The following is a 15,207-nucleotide window of genomic DNA, read 5'->3' on the forward strand; positions in this document are numbered from 1 at the left end:
AACAAGCTCACTGGAGCAAACTGTGCATGGGAAGTCACTGGGTTGCAGAGCAACAGCCTGAAAGACCACCAAAATGAGTTTATAATGTTGGTTGGCTACAGATACCCTCCATTGTAGAGCCTATGTTTGAAATTTCAGTATGACAATTTCACCAGCACCTCTCCAACTCCCTGTGCCAAGACCAAAGGAAACAGTGTGGACATAATTGATTATTAATATCTATTCTGACTGGGAAAGGGTGTGGAGTTAGCATGAGATTATCTGAAGAATTTGGCAGGGAGGAGGGGTGATATAAAGACAAAATGTGAATGTGTTCCCAATCTCAGTCACATGCCAGCATTTTCAAGAGGCAAACACACAGTGAACAAGCCTAGACTGGGAGCAAACATACCTGAAGGCCCAGCCTCAGCTTTGTCTCTAATGCTGAACCTGCTCTGTCCCTTCAAACAGGTTCTTCACATCATCAGGCATTGGTTTCCACAATGGTCAAATCAGAAATTTAAATTACTTTATTCACTTTCAATTTTTGAACCATTGGAACTTTTTTTTTCCGAGCAGAATTTTCTTTGGAAGCCCATATATAAAAAATTTCAAAGAAGAAGCAATAATAAAACAATAATAAAATAGTCTGATCGGAGCTGTGGAGCCGTCTTCCTTTTTCATAGCTCTACAACTTCAGAGAATGAGTTCAGAAACCTCTTGATGAAATGATATCTAAAATCTCTTAAAATTTCTAAAACAGTTGATAAGTTTTCTGGCCTACACAGTGCTGGGGGTTCAGGGCTCTGGTCTACCTAGGAATGTATGACATTATGGCCTTTAAATTCCACTATCTTTGAGTAATTATATTTCAATAGATTAATTATCTGTGACTGTTTTATGGTCAATTCATTTTGCTTTTGAAAATTTTATTCTCTATTTTATAGACAATTTCCATGGAGGACATTTTGAGATCCATTTTAATCAAGTGCGAGTTCCTGCCACCAATCTAATACTAGGTGAGATAAGTTTGGAAAAATGATTCTCTATTATTTTGTTTTAAAATATTTTCAGGTCTAAATCTGGAAAAGATACGAAGTATACCATAATTTAGATACTTTCGCCTCTTATTTACTCCATTTATAAAGGAAAATTTTTTCCTTTGGTGGATTTTCTTCATGGAATAATAAGGTTTTATTTAAGTATTTGATGTGGTGTCACATCAGTTGAAAACACAGCTAAATACAAAAATTATACAATTCAGAGCAACACACTTTTTCCTAAAATGTGATCTTCAAGCCTCTACTTGTTTTACTAAAACCTTAGTACTTTCTGAATTCAAGTCATATACACATTAGAAGCATAAATAACTTTGAATACTGTATGCCTAGAATGGCTCCATCCTCTTGCTTGTTGGAATCCTACTCAACCTTCAGGAAACACCTCTGATGCCACCTCTTTCAGGAAGGTTCTTGTATTCCTCATCTCATCCACTCAACAAGCCCCTGATCCTGCCAGGCCCTAAGGTTACCATGATGAAGAGACAGCATCTCCCTCCTTTGCCTTTCTTGTCCCTCTCCATATCCCTTATCCCTAGCATCCTTGCCCCTCTTCTAGGTTCTAAACTCGGGTCTGTGTCTTATCTACATTTGTAACCATTGCAGCACTAACAAAACAACTTATGCAGAGTAGGTACTCAAAAGACAGTTCTTAAATTTGATCCAAGTTTTTCATGATGGTGGTTTAAAATACATAGAAATCAAAGTTCCATAAAGGTATAGTGAACCTTATTACAGAACTGACTTTTTTCCTACTGGAATGCCATTTTTATTGAGGGCATCTCATTAGTTTCTCAGGATTTGTGTAAATAACAAAAGAAATAGGCTGTGGTCATGTTATCCTTTCTTTCTCACAGGTGAAGGTAGGGGATTTGAAATTGCCCAAGGCCGCCTTGGACCTGGCAGAATCCACCACTGTATGAGAACAATAGGTTTGGCTGAACGTGCTTTGCAGATCATGTGTGAACGGGCAAAACAAAGGGTGGCCTTTAAGAAGAAACTGTATTCACATGTAAGGATAATTACTTATTTGAATTTATTGTAGCCCAGTGTACTACACTAACCTTGAACCAAAACAGCATTACTTGGTCAGCAAGAGATTTCCTCTGCATAAACAAGGAGAAAATATGTTTTCCACAAAACATATTTATGTCTGAATTTAAATATAGTCTGACCAGAGGTAGTTATCTTTGTGAACGATTAAATAACTCTTTAAGTGCTTCAACACCTCAGCACACAGAGTGTGGACAATTCCTTCAACTTTCCCAGACTCTCGTTCTCTAGAGAACCTCGTACAGTAGCCTTCTGTACTAGTGTCTAGCCCTCTGTACTAGCCCTCTGTACATGTCCACTACTACTAGCCCTCCAGTAGTAGTGGACATGAGAGGGCTGTTGTAAGGAGGAAGAAAGCCTTGTCCTTTGGCTTTCTGGAAGGAATTAGGACAGATAAGTGGAGAGATATAGGAAAATAGCCTAAAACTCAGTGAAATAAGAGAGAGATAAAAATGGAATGGACTGCTTTAAAAAGAAGTGAGATTCCTGTCAATGGAGAAATGCAAGTAGAAATGGGATCAGCATTTGGTGGGATGTTCATGATATTTTGAATTCTCGTCTCTAAATTATGTACTACTGAGTCTGTTGTTTACAAAGTACAGTAAACAATATAGTTACATCTGGGCACTACAATCCAAATTAGACAATATTTATCAAGAGAAAAAGAGATGGTACTTCCCTGGTAGCGCAGTGGTTAAGAATCTGCATGCCAATGCAGGGGACACAAATTCGAACCCTGGTCCGGGAAGATCCCACATGCCATGGAGCAACTAAGCCCGTGTGCCACAACTACTGAGCCTGCGTTCTAGAGCCCACAAGCCACAGCTACTGAGCCTGTGAGCCACAACTACTGAAGCCCACGCACCTAGAGCCTGTGCTCTAAAACAAGAAAAGCCACTGCAATGAGAAGCCTGTGCGCTACAATGAAGAGTAGCCCCCACTCGCTGCAACTAGAGAAAAATCCGCACACAGCAACAAAGACCCAATGCAACTAAAAATAAATAATTGAATAAATTTATTTTTTTTTAAAAAGAGGAAAAGACGCTATCATTTCAGACTTCCTTCCTTATAAGAAATGTTGAAGGGAGCTTTTAAGCTGAAATAGAAAACTTTTTCAGAGAAATGAGATATCCAAATCATCTCCCCAAAAGCCCTTGTAAATTTTAAGGAGGCAAGAAAAATTATTATTAAATATTTAATACTTATGATTGCTAGCATGTAGTGTTAGGTCAAACTTGTAGTAATAAAATTGTGTTCTAGAGAACCTTGCTAGTCATGTTTGCCGGACATGTGTATTTTAGTACATTTTATAAGATTGTCACAAATGTACTTTACAACCCCTTGTAAGGTACATTTGTGACAATCATAAAAATTTTGCAGTATATTTTTTACCTTGAATTCCTATAGGCCATGTTTGCTTTTTTATGAAATATTATTCAGCATATCTATGATTTAGTTGTAACATTGTTCTTATGGAAAAATAACAGCCTGCTTTATGGCACATACCTAGGAATAATTTGTGGAAGAACCCCTTTAGTTAACTTTGAGAGCAAGTGTTCAGCTGTTAGATGGGCACTATTGGAAGAGGTAAGAAGATGTTAATGTTTGAGGCCATGGACACAACTCCACAATGCTGCTGGAGTAGGAGCTAAAGAGTTGCTCATGGCATCAACTGTCACTTCTTACACTTTTCTCTTTTCAAGATTGCCTGGGAGGAGCTTCAAGACGGCAGAAGAGTAAGACATGGAGGTCACCTTCCTCCCCACAGATATATCAGAAATACATCTACATGTGGAACAACTTCTACAGAACACCTACTAAATGCTGGCAGAAGACCTCAGACCTCCCAAAAGGCCAAAAACTCCCCACGTACCTGGGTAGGGCAAAAGAAAAAAGAAAAACAGAGACAAAAGAATAGGGACGGGACCTGCACCAGTGGGAGGGAGCTGTGAAGGAGGAAAGGTTTTCACACACTAGCAAGCCCCTTCGCGGGTGGAGACTGCAGGTGTCAGAAGAGGAATCTTCGGAGCCACAGAGGAGAGTGCAGCCACAGGGGTGCAGAGGGCAAAGCGGAGAGATTCCCGCACGGAGGATCAGTGCTGATCAGCACTCACCAGCCCGAGAGGTTTGACTGCTCACCCGCCAGGGCGGGCAGGGCTGGGAGCTGAGGCTCGGGCTTCGGAGGTCAGATCCCAGGGAGAGGACTGGGGTTCGCTGCGTGAACACAGCCTGAAGGGGCTAGTGCACCACAGCTAGCCAGGAGGGAGTCCAGGAAAAAGTCTGGAGCTGCCGAAGAGGCAAGAGACATTTTCTTGCCTCTTTGTTTCACGGTGCACGAGGAGAGGGGATTAAGACCACCGACTAAATGAGCTCCAGAAACAGGTGCATCAGCACAGACACCAGGGATGGGCATGAGATGCTAAGGCTGCTGCTGCCACCACCAAGAAGCCTGTGAGCAAGCACAGGTCACCATCCACACCTCCCCTCCCGGGAGCCTGTGCAGCCCGCCACTGCCAGGGTCCCGTAATCCAGGGACAACTTCCCAGGAGAACACATGGCGCACCTCAGGCTGTTGCAACGTCACACCAGCCTCTGCCGCCGCAGGCTCACCCCGTGTTCCGTACCCCTCCCTCCCCCCAGCCTGCGTGAGCCAGAGCCCCCTAATCAGCTGCCCCTTTAACCCCATCCTGTCTAAGCAAAGAACAGATGCCCTCAGGTGACCTACATGCAGAGGCGGGGCAAAATCCAAAGGTGAACCCCAGGAGCTGTGCGAACAAAGAAGAGAAAGGGAAATCTCTCCCAGCAGCCTCAGGAGCAGTGGATTAAATCTCCACAATCAACTTGATGTACCCTGCATCTCTGGAATTCCTGAATAGACAATGAATCATCCCAAAATTGAGGTGGTGGACTTTGGGAGCAATGATATATATATATTTTTTCCCCTTTTCTCTTTTTGGGAGTGTGTATGTATATGTTTCTGTGTGTGATTTTGTCTGTATATCTTTGCTTTTACCATTTGTCCTAGGGTTCTATCTGTCCGGGTTTTGGTTTTTTTTTTTTTTTCACTATAGTTTTTAGTGCTTGTTATCATTGGTGGCTCTGTTTTTAGGTTTGGTTGCTCTCTTCTTTCTTTTTTTTTTTTATTAAATTTTTTTTTATTTTCAATAATTATTTTTTATTTTATTATTTTATTTATTTATTTTCCTTTTTTCTCCCTTTTATTCTGAGCCATGTGGATGACAGGATCTTGCTGCTCCAACCGGGTGTCAGACCTGTGCCTCTGAGGTGGGAGAGCCGAATTCAGGACATTGGTCCACTAGAGACCTCCCAGCTCCATGTAATATCAAATGGTGAAAATCTCCCAGAGATCTCCATCTCAGCGCCAAGACCCAACTCCACTCAACAACCAGCAAGCTACAGTGTTGGACACCCTATGCCAAACAACTAGCAAGACAGGAACAAAACCGTACCAATTAGCAGAGAGGCTGCCTAAAATCATGATAAGGTCACAGACACCACAAAACACACCACCAGAGGCAGACCTGCCCACCAGAAAGACAAGATCCACCCTCATCCACCAGAACACAGCCAGTAGTCCCCTCCAACAGGAGCCTGACACAACCCACTGAACCAACCTTGGCCACTGGGGGCAGACAGCAAAAGCAACAGGAACTACGAACCTGCAGCCTGTGAAAAGGACACCCCCAAACCCAGTAAGTTAAGCAAAATGAGAAGACAGAGAAATACATAGCAGATTAAGGAGCAAGGTAAAAACCCACCAGACCAAACAAATGAAGAGGAAATAGGCAGTCTACCTGAAAAACAATTCAGAATAATGATAGTAAAGATGATCCAAAATCTTGGAAATGGAATGGAGAAAATACAAGAAACATTTAACAAGGATCTAGAAGAACCTAAGAGCAAACAATGATGAACAACACAATAAATGAAATTTAAAATTCTCTAGAAGGACTCAATAGCAGAATAACTGAGGCAAAAGAATGGATAAGTGACCTGGAAGATAATATAATGGAAATAACTACTGCAGAGCCAAATAAAGAAAAAAGAATGAAAAGAATTGAGGTCAGTCTCAGAGACCTCTGGGACAACATTAAACGCACCAACATTTGAATTATAGGGGTCCCAGAAGGAGAAGAGAAAAAGAAAGGGACTGAGAAAATATTTGAAGAGATTATAGTTGAAAATTCCCTAATATGGGAAAGGAAATAGTTAATCAAGTCCAGGAAGCACAGAGAGTCCCATACAGGATAAATCCAAGGAGAAATACGCCAGGACACATATTAATCAAACTGTCAAAAATTAAATACAAAGAAAGCATAATAAAAGCAGCAAGGGAAAAACAACAAATAACATACAATGGAATCCCCATAAGGTTAACAGCTGATACTTCAGCAGAAACTCTGCAAGCCAGAAGGGAGTGGCAGTACATATTTAAAGTGATAAAAGGGAAAAACCTACAACCAAGATTACTCTACCCAGCAAGGATCTCATTCAGATTCAAAGGAGAACCTTTACTGACAAGCAAAAGCTAACATAACTCAGCACCACCAAACCAGCTTTATAACAAATGCTACAGGAACTTCTCTAGGCAGGAAACTCAAGAGAAGGAAAAGACCTACAATAACAAACCCAAAACAATTAAGAAAATGGGAATAGGAACATATATATCAATAATTACTTTAAATGTAAATGGATTAAATGCTCCAACCAAAAGCCCTACACTGGCTGAAAGGATACAAAAACAAAACCCTTATATATGCTGTCTACAAGAGACCCACTTCAGATCTAGGGACACATACAGACTGAAAGTGAGGGGATGGAAAAAGGTATTACATGCAAATGAAAATCAACAGAAAGCTGGAGTAGCAATCCTCATATCAGACAAAATAGACTTTAAAATAAAGACTATTACAAGAGACAAAGAAAGACACTACATAATGATCAAGAGATCAATCCAAGAAGAAGATATAACAATTGTAAATATTTATGCACCCAACATAGGAGCACCTCAATACATAAGGCAAATACTAACAGCCATAAAAGAGGAAATCGACAGTAACACAATCATAGTAGGGGACTTTAACACCCCACTTTCACCAATGGACAGATCATCCAAGATTAAAATAAATAAGGAAACACAAGCTTTAAATGATACATTAAACAAGATGCACTTAATTGATATTTATAGGACATTCCATCCAAAAACAACAGAACACACTTTCTTCTCAGCTTCTCATGGAATTTTCTCCAGGATGGATCATATTTGGGTCACAAATCAAGCCTCAGGTAATTTAAGAAAATTGAAATCATATCAAGTATCTTTTCCTACTACAACATTATGAGACTAGATATCAATTACAGGAAAAAAGCTGTAAAAAATACAACACATGGAGGCTAAACAATACACTACTTAATAACCAAGAGATCACTGAAAAAATCAGACAGGAAATCAAAAAATACCTACAAACAAATGAAAATGAAAACAGATGACCCAAAACCTATGCAATGCAGCAAAAGCAGTTCTAAGAGGGAAGTTTATAGCAATACAATCCTATCTTCAAAAACAAGAAACACCTCAAATAAACAACCTAACCTTACACCTAAAGCAATTAGAGAAAGAAGAACAAAAAAACCCCAAAGTTAGCAGAAGGAAAGAAATCATAAATATCAGATCAGAAATAAATGAAAGAAACGATAGCAAAGATCAATAAAACTCAAAGCTGGTTCTTTGAGAAGATAAACAAAATTGATAAACCATTAGCCAGACTCATCAAGAAAAAGAGGGAGAGGACTCAAATCAATAAAATTAGAAATGAAAAAGGAGAAGTAACTGCTGACACTGCAGAGATACAAAGGATCATAAGCGATTACTACAATCAACTCTATGCCAAAAAATGGACAACCTGGAAGAAATGGACAAATTCTTAGAAAAGCACAACCTTCTGAGATTGAACCAGGAAGAAATAGAAAATATAAATAGAAAAATCACAAGCACTGAAATTTAAACTGTGATTAAAAGTCTTCCAACAAACAAAAACCCAGGATCAGATGGCTTCACAGGCGAATTCTATCAAAAATTTAGAGAAGAGCTAACACCTTTCTTTCTCAAACTCTTCCAAACTATAGCAGAGGGATGAACACTCCCAAACTCATTCTACGAGGCCACCATCACCCTGATACCAAAACCAGACAGATGTCACAAAGAAAGAAAACTACAGGCCAATATCACTGATGAACATAGATGCAAAAACCCTCAACAAAATACTAGCAAACAGACTTCAACAGCACATTAAAAGGATCATACACCATGATCAAGTGGGGTTTATCCCAGGAATGCAAGGATTCTTCAATATATGCAAATCATTCAATGTGATACACCATATTAACAAATTGAAGAAGAAAAACCATATGATAATCTCAATAGATGTAGAAAAAGCTTTTGAAAAAATTCAACACCCATTTATGATAAAAACCCTCCAGGAAGTAGGCATAGAGACAACTTACCTCAGCATAATAAAGGCCATATATAACAAACCCACAGCCGACATCATCCTCAATGGTGAAAAACTGAAACCGTTTACACTAAGATCAGGAACAAGACAAGGTTGCCCACTCTCACCACTATTATTCAACATTGTTTTGGAAGTTTTAGCCACAGCAATCAGAGAAGAAAAGGAAATAGAAGGAATCCAAATCGTAAAAGAAGTAAAGCTGTCACTGTTTGCAGATGACATGATGCTATACATAGAGAATCCTAAAGATGTTACCAGAAAATTACTAGAGCTAATCAATGAATCTGGTAAAGTAGCGGGATACAAAATGAATGCACGGAAATCTCTTGCATTCCTATACACTAATGATGAAAAAATCTGAAAGTGAAATTAAGGAAACACTTCCATTTACCATTGCAACAAAAAGAATAAAATACCTAGGAATAGGGCTTCCCTGGTTGCGCAGTGGTTGAGAATCCACCTGCCGATGCAGGGGACACAGGTTTGTGCCCCGGTCCAGGAAGATCCCACATGCTGCGGAGCAGCTAGGCCCATGAGCCATGGCCACTGAGCCTGCGCGTCCGGAGCCTGTGCTACACAATGGGAGAGGCCACAACAGTGAGAGGCCCATGTACCTAAAAAAAAAAAAAAACCTAGGAATAAACCTACCTAGGAGACAAAAGAGCTGTATGCAGAAAAATATAAGACACTGATGAAAGAAATTAAAGATGATACAAATAGATGGAGAGATATACCATGTTCTTGGATTGGAAGAATCAGCATTGTGAAAATGACTATACTACCCAAAGCAATCTACAGATTCAATGCAATCCCTATCAAACAGGCATTTTTCACAGAACTAGAACAAAAAATTTCACAATTTGTATGGAAACACAAAGGACCCTGAATAGCCAAAGCAATCTTGAGTAAGAAAAACGGAGCTGGAGGAATCAGGCTCCCTGACTTCAGATTATACTACAAAACTACAGTAATCAAGACAGTATGGTCTGGCACAAAAACAGAAACATAGATCAATGGAACAGGATCCAAAGCCCAGAGATAAACCCATGCACATATGGTCACCTTATTTTTGATAAATGAAGCAAGATTATTCAATGGAGAAAAGACAGCCTCTTCAATAAGTGGTGCTGGGAAAACTGGACAGCTACATGTAAAAGAATGAAATTAGGACACTCCTTAACACCACACACAAAGATAAACTCAAAATGGATTAAAGACCTAAATATAAGGCCAGACACTATAAAACTCTTAGAGGAAAACATAGGCAGAACACTCTATGACATAAATCACAGCAAGATCCTTTCTGACCCACCTCCTAGAAAAATGGAAATAAAAACAAAACTAAACAAATGGTACTTAATGAAACTTAAAAGCTTTTGCACAGCAAAGGAAATCGTAAGATGAAAAGACAACCCTCGGAATGGGAGAAAATATTTGGAAATGAAGCAACTGACAAAGGATTAACCTCCAATTTTAGAAGCAGCTCGTGCAACTCAGTATGAAAAAAACAACCCCATCCAAAAATTGGCAGAAGACCTAAATAGACATTTCTCCAAAGAAGACATACAGATGGCCAAGAAGCACGTTAAAAGCTGCTCAACATCACTAATTATTAGAGAAATGCAAATCAAAACTACAGTGAGGTATCACCTCACACCAGTTAGAATGGGCGTCATCAGAAAATCTAGAAACAGCAAATGCTGGAGAGGGTGTGGAGAAAAGGGAACCCTCTGGCCCTGTTGGTGGGAATGTAAATTGATGCAGCCACTATGGAGAACAGTATGGAGGTTCCTCAAAGAACTAAAAATAGAATTATCATATGATCCAGCATTCCCACTACTGGGCATATACCCAGAGGAAACCATAATTCGAAAAGACAGATGCATCCCAATGTTCGTTGCAGTACTGTTTACAGTAGGCAGGTAATGGAAACAACCTAAATGCCCATCGACAGACGAATGGATAAAGAAGATGTGGTACATATATACAATGGAATATTACTCTGCCATAAAAAGGAATGAAATTGGGTCATTTGTTGAGACGTGAATGGATCTAGAGACTGTCACACAGAGTGAAGTAAGTCAGAAAGAGAAAAACAAATATCGTGTATTAACACACATATGTGGAACCTAGAAAAATGGTACAGATGAACTGGTTTTCAGGGCAGAAATTGAGACACAGACGTACAGAACAAATGTATGGACATGAAGGCGGAAAGTGGCAGGGTTTGGGGGTGGAGGGGTGATGAATTTGGTGATTGGGATTGACATGTATACACTGATATGTATAAAATGGATGACTAATAAGAACCTGCTGTATAAAAAAATAAGTAAAATTCAAAAAAAAATAATACAGAGAGAAACCTTGTAACTTTGACCCAGTTTCCCCCAGTTGCAACATCTTATCAAATGTATCTGATAATACATTATCAGAACCAAGATATTGTCATCAATATAGTCAAGATACAGAACATTTCCATTACCACAGAGAGCCCTCATGTTGTCATTTTATAGCTGCACCCATTTCACTCTCACCCCTCCTTCCTCCTTAACTCCTGGCAACCACTAATCTGTTCTTCATCTTTATAATTTTGTCATTTCAGAAAAGAAATTATACAGTATTTAAACTTTTGGGGTTGTTTTCTTTCATTCAGCATAATTCTTTGGAGATTTATCCAGGTTATATGTATATGTATATGTATATGCTGAGTATATGTATATGTATATGTATATGCTGAGTAGTATTCCTTGGTGTGGATTATCACAGTTTAACTATTCACCTGTTGAGGGATATTTGGGTTTTTTTCAGTTTTGAGCTGTTACAAATAAAGCTGCTATAAACATTCAAGTATAGGTTTTAGCATAAACTTAAGTCTTTATTTCTCTGGTATAAATGCCTAAAAATGCAGTTGCTGGGTCATGTGGTAGTTGCATGTTTAGTTTTTTAAGAAACCACCAAACTGTCTTCCAGAATGACTATGCCATTTTTCATTCTCACCAGCTGTGTATGAGTGATCCAGTTTCTTAGTAGAACATTATGTATAATGTTGGCTGCAGATTTTTGGAGATGTTCTTTGTTAAGTTGAATTACCCTCTATAACTAGTTTTCTGAGAGTTTTTATCATGAATGAATGTTGAATTTTGTCAAATGATTTTTCTGCATTAATTTGTATGACCATGTGATTTTTTTTCAGTTTGTTAATATGATGGAGTACATTGATCGATTTTCAATACTAAACTACCTTTGCATCCTTAGAATAAACCCTACTTTGTCATTATGTATAATTCTTTTTATTTTTTTTGAAAGTTTTATTTATTTTTAAAATTTACTATTTATTTATTTATTTTGGCTGCTCCAGGTCTTAGTTGTGGCATGCATGATCTTTAGTTGCAGCATGTGGACTCTCTTAGTTGTGGCACGTGGGTTCTTAGTTGAAGCAGGCAGACTTCTTAGTTGTGGCATGCGAACTCTTAGTTGCTGCATGCATGCATGTGGGATCTAGTTCCCCGACCAGGGATTGATCATGGGCCCCCTGCATTGGGAGCACAGAGTCTAACCCACTGGCCCACCAGGGAAGTCCCGAGAGTTATGTTTTACTTGGTGGAAATTTTTAGGACTTCAAGCCTGAGAGACAGCATCTCAAGTAACCCTGAGAGAACTGTTCCTAGGAGGGAGCCAGGATATATAGGAGTTTTGCAACAAAGGGCAGGTAGTCTGAACATCAAAAGATTATTGTTAATTAAAGAAAACCAGATTGTCTAGATTTATGTTAATTCTTCTTTAGACATTTGGTAGAGTTCTCCAATGAAACCATTTGGGCCTGGAGATTTGGTCTGGGGGTAGTTTTTAATTTACAGTTCAGTTTCCTTAATAGTTATAGGGTTATTCACATTATCTATTTTATATTGAATGAATTGTGGTGGTTTGTATTTTTTGAGGAAGTGATCCATTTTGTCTAAGCTGTCAATTTTATGTGTTTAGAGTTGTTCATAATATTCTCCTGTTATCCTATTGATGTCTGCAGGGTCTTCAGTGATACCCTGTTTCATTACTGAAATTAGTTATTTGTACCTTCCTTTTCCTTTGTCTGTCTTGTTAGAGGTCTGTCAATTTTACTGGTCTTTTCAAAGAATATATATTATTAATATATAAAATTATACAATATAATAATTGATATGACTTAACATTAACAAGTTCTTTGTTTCGTTGATTTTCTCTTTTTTTGTTGTTTTGTTTTCAATTTTATTGATTTCTGCTATTTATCATATCTTTTCTTTTGCTTTCTTCAGAATTATTTTGCTCTTTTTTTCTAGGTTCTTGGTGCGGTAGCAAGGAGTATTGATGTGAGACATTTCCTCTTTTCTAATCTATGTGTTTAGTGCTGTAAATTTTCCTCTCAACACTGCTTTACCTGTATTCCACAAATTTTTATGTATTGTATTTTCATATTAATCCCATCAGTGTATTTTTCAATTTTCCTTGAGATTCTCTTTTTAAAATTTTTTAATTAATTAATTTGTTTATTTTAATGCTATTCTTTAAAAAAAAATTTTTGGTCTGTTTTCTCTCTGTGGTTCAGATTGGGCAATTGCTATTGTCCTGTCTTCCAGTTCATTGATTTGTCCCTTTGTTCCCTCCATTCTGCTGTTGAGCCCATCCACTGAGCTTTTTATTTAAATGGTTATATTTTTCAGTTACAAAATATCCATTTTTTTCTTCTTTATTTCTTCTTAGTAATTTCATTACTAAGACTTAAGTTCCTTTGCTGAGGCTTTCTGTTTTCTCATTAGTTTCAGTTGTGTTTCTATTTACTGATTGAAGCATTTTTATCATAGTTGCTTTAAAATCTTTGTCAGAAATTATAACATTTCTGTTATCTCAGAGTTGTCATCATCATAAATTTTGAGACTTCCTGGGTTTTGGCATGACAAATGATTTTTTTGTTAAAACTTAGACATTTTCATATTATGTTATGAGATTCTGGATCTTATTTAAACTTTCTATTTTAGCTGGGTTTCTCTGACACTGCTCTGTTAGAGGAAGGGGTTGCACCTCATTACTGCCAGGCAGAGGTAGGTAGAAGTACAGCTTCCCACTCAGCCTCCACTGATAGCTGAGGAAAGGGGTGCATTCTCATCACTGAGTGGTCCCCAATGACATCATAGAGGGGAGGGAACTTGTTCCTGGTGTTGCTCCTTACTTGACACTCTCTGTCTGATACCACCCTGGCAAGGGTGTTGAGGTACCTCATCTCAGCACTCACAAGGGTGGAAGTCTGTGCTGGCATGAGTAGGAGTGGGGCCAGTGCTTTTTTTTTTTAGTATTGGCTTGGGTAGAGTGGTTATTCTCTAAGTTTTCTGTCTTTCTAGCTGCCCCTTCCCAATCCTTCAGCTAAAGACAGTATTTGTTGAGGCTGTTCTTCGTTTGATTTTTGTCTGTGCTCCTTGGTATTTCCAGGTTGCTGGCTTCTTCAGCTCCAAGTCTGGGATATATGAGACAAAGAGGAAACGGAGGGAACTTACTACCATGTTGTTCTGTTCCCAAAGTCCCTGGCCAGTCTGGCTTCTTCTCTCTACCTTTCAGAGTCTTCTTGTGTTTGTTCTATGGATGATACCCAAGATTTTAGTTGTACTTTGCAGGAGGAATAGGGAAACATACATCTATTCCATCTTCCTGGAAATAGAAGTCTTTGGAAATACCAATTTCATAATTTGTGCAAGTATTCTATAAACCACAATGTGGAGTTCTCTGGGAAAACCTGAACTGGAGAATAGGGACTGGTGCTGAAGCTGAGGTAGAATCTGCTCCACTCTAGATCTGGGGCTTAGGAAACACACACTCAGGCATGTATACAGAGCACATAAATTTAGCAACTTAGATGAAATGGATCAATTCCTCAAAAGCCACAAAATACCAAAACTCACTGAATGTGAAATAGATAACCTGAATGGTTCTACAACTATTAAAGAAGCTGAATACACAGTTTAAAATATCCTGAGAAAAGAAATCTTCAGGCCCAAGTGGTTTCACTGGTAAATTCTGCTAAACAGTTAAAGAAGAAATAACACAAATTCTACACAATCTCTTCCAGAAAAACGAAGAGGAGGAAGCACGTGCCAACTCATTTATGAGACCAGAATTACACTAATCCAAAACCAGACAAGAACTACAGACCAGTATAGATGCAAAAACCTAGCAAATATAATCCAGCAATATGTAAAAAGGACAACCAAGTGAGGTTTATCCCAGGAATGCAAGGCTGATTCATATTCGAATATCAATCATTAAGAAAATTAATCATTGTAATGTGCCATATTAACAGCCTAGAAAAGAAAAACCACATGATCATATCGATTGATAGAAAAAGGCACTTGACAAAATTCAGCATCTATTCATGATAAAACTCTCAGCATACTAGAGATAGAAAGGAATTTATTTAACCTGAAACAGAGCATCTAAAAATTCTACAGCCAACATCATACTTAATAATGAAAGACTGAATGTTTTCATTCCCAAGATTGGGAACAAAGCAAGGATGTTTACTCTCACCACTGCTCTTTTTTTTTTTAACACTTTTAAAATGT

General features: G+C 38.4%; 1 protein-coding gene across 3 annotated transcripts in view; it reads left to right on the plus strand.

Moving 5' to 3' along the window:
- ACAD11 (acyl-CoA dehydrogenase family member 11) overlaps positions 1-15,207 on the plus strand; it is an 89,181-nt gene that overhangs the window by 67,055 nt on the left and 6,919 nt on the right. For all 3 annotated transcript variants that reach the window (XR_009540658.1, XM_060149831.1, XM_060149832.1), the window contains 2 exons: positions 927-998; positions 1,895-2,049. Coding sequence is in view for 2 of the 3 variants with exons in the window: in XM_060149831.1 (XP_060005814.1) it covers positions 927-998; positions 1,895-2,049 (227 nt within the window). In the remaining variant the exon portion in view is untranslated. The remainder of the gene's footprint in view (positions 1-926; positions 999-1,894; positions 2,050-15,207) is intronic.

This window comes from Lagenorhynchus albirostris, chromosome 5 (genome assembly GCF_949774975.1).
Source record: "Lagenorhynchus albirostris chromosome 5, mLagAlb1.1, whole genome shotgun sequence".
NCBI classification, from domain to species: Eukaryota; Metazoa; Chordata; class Mammalia; order Artiodactyla; family Delphinidae; genus Lagenorhynchus; species Lagenorhynchus albirostris.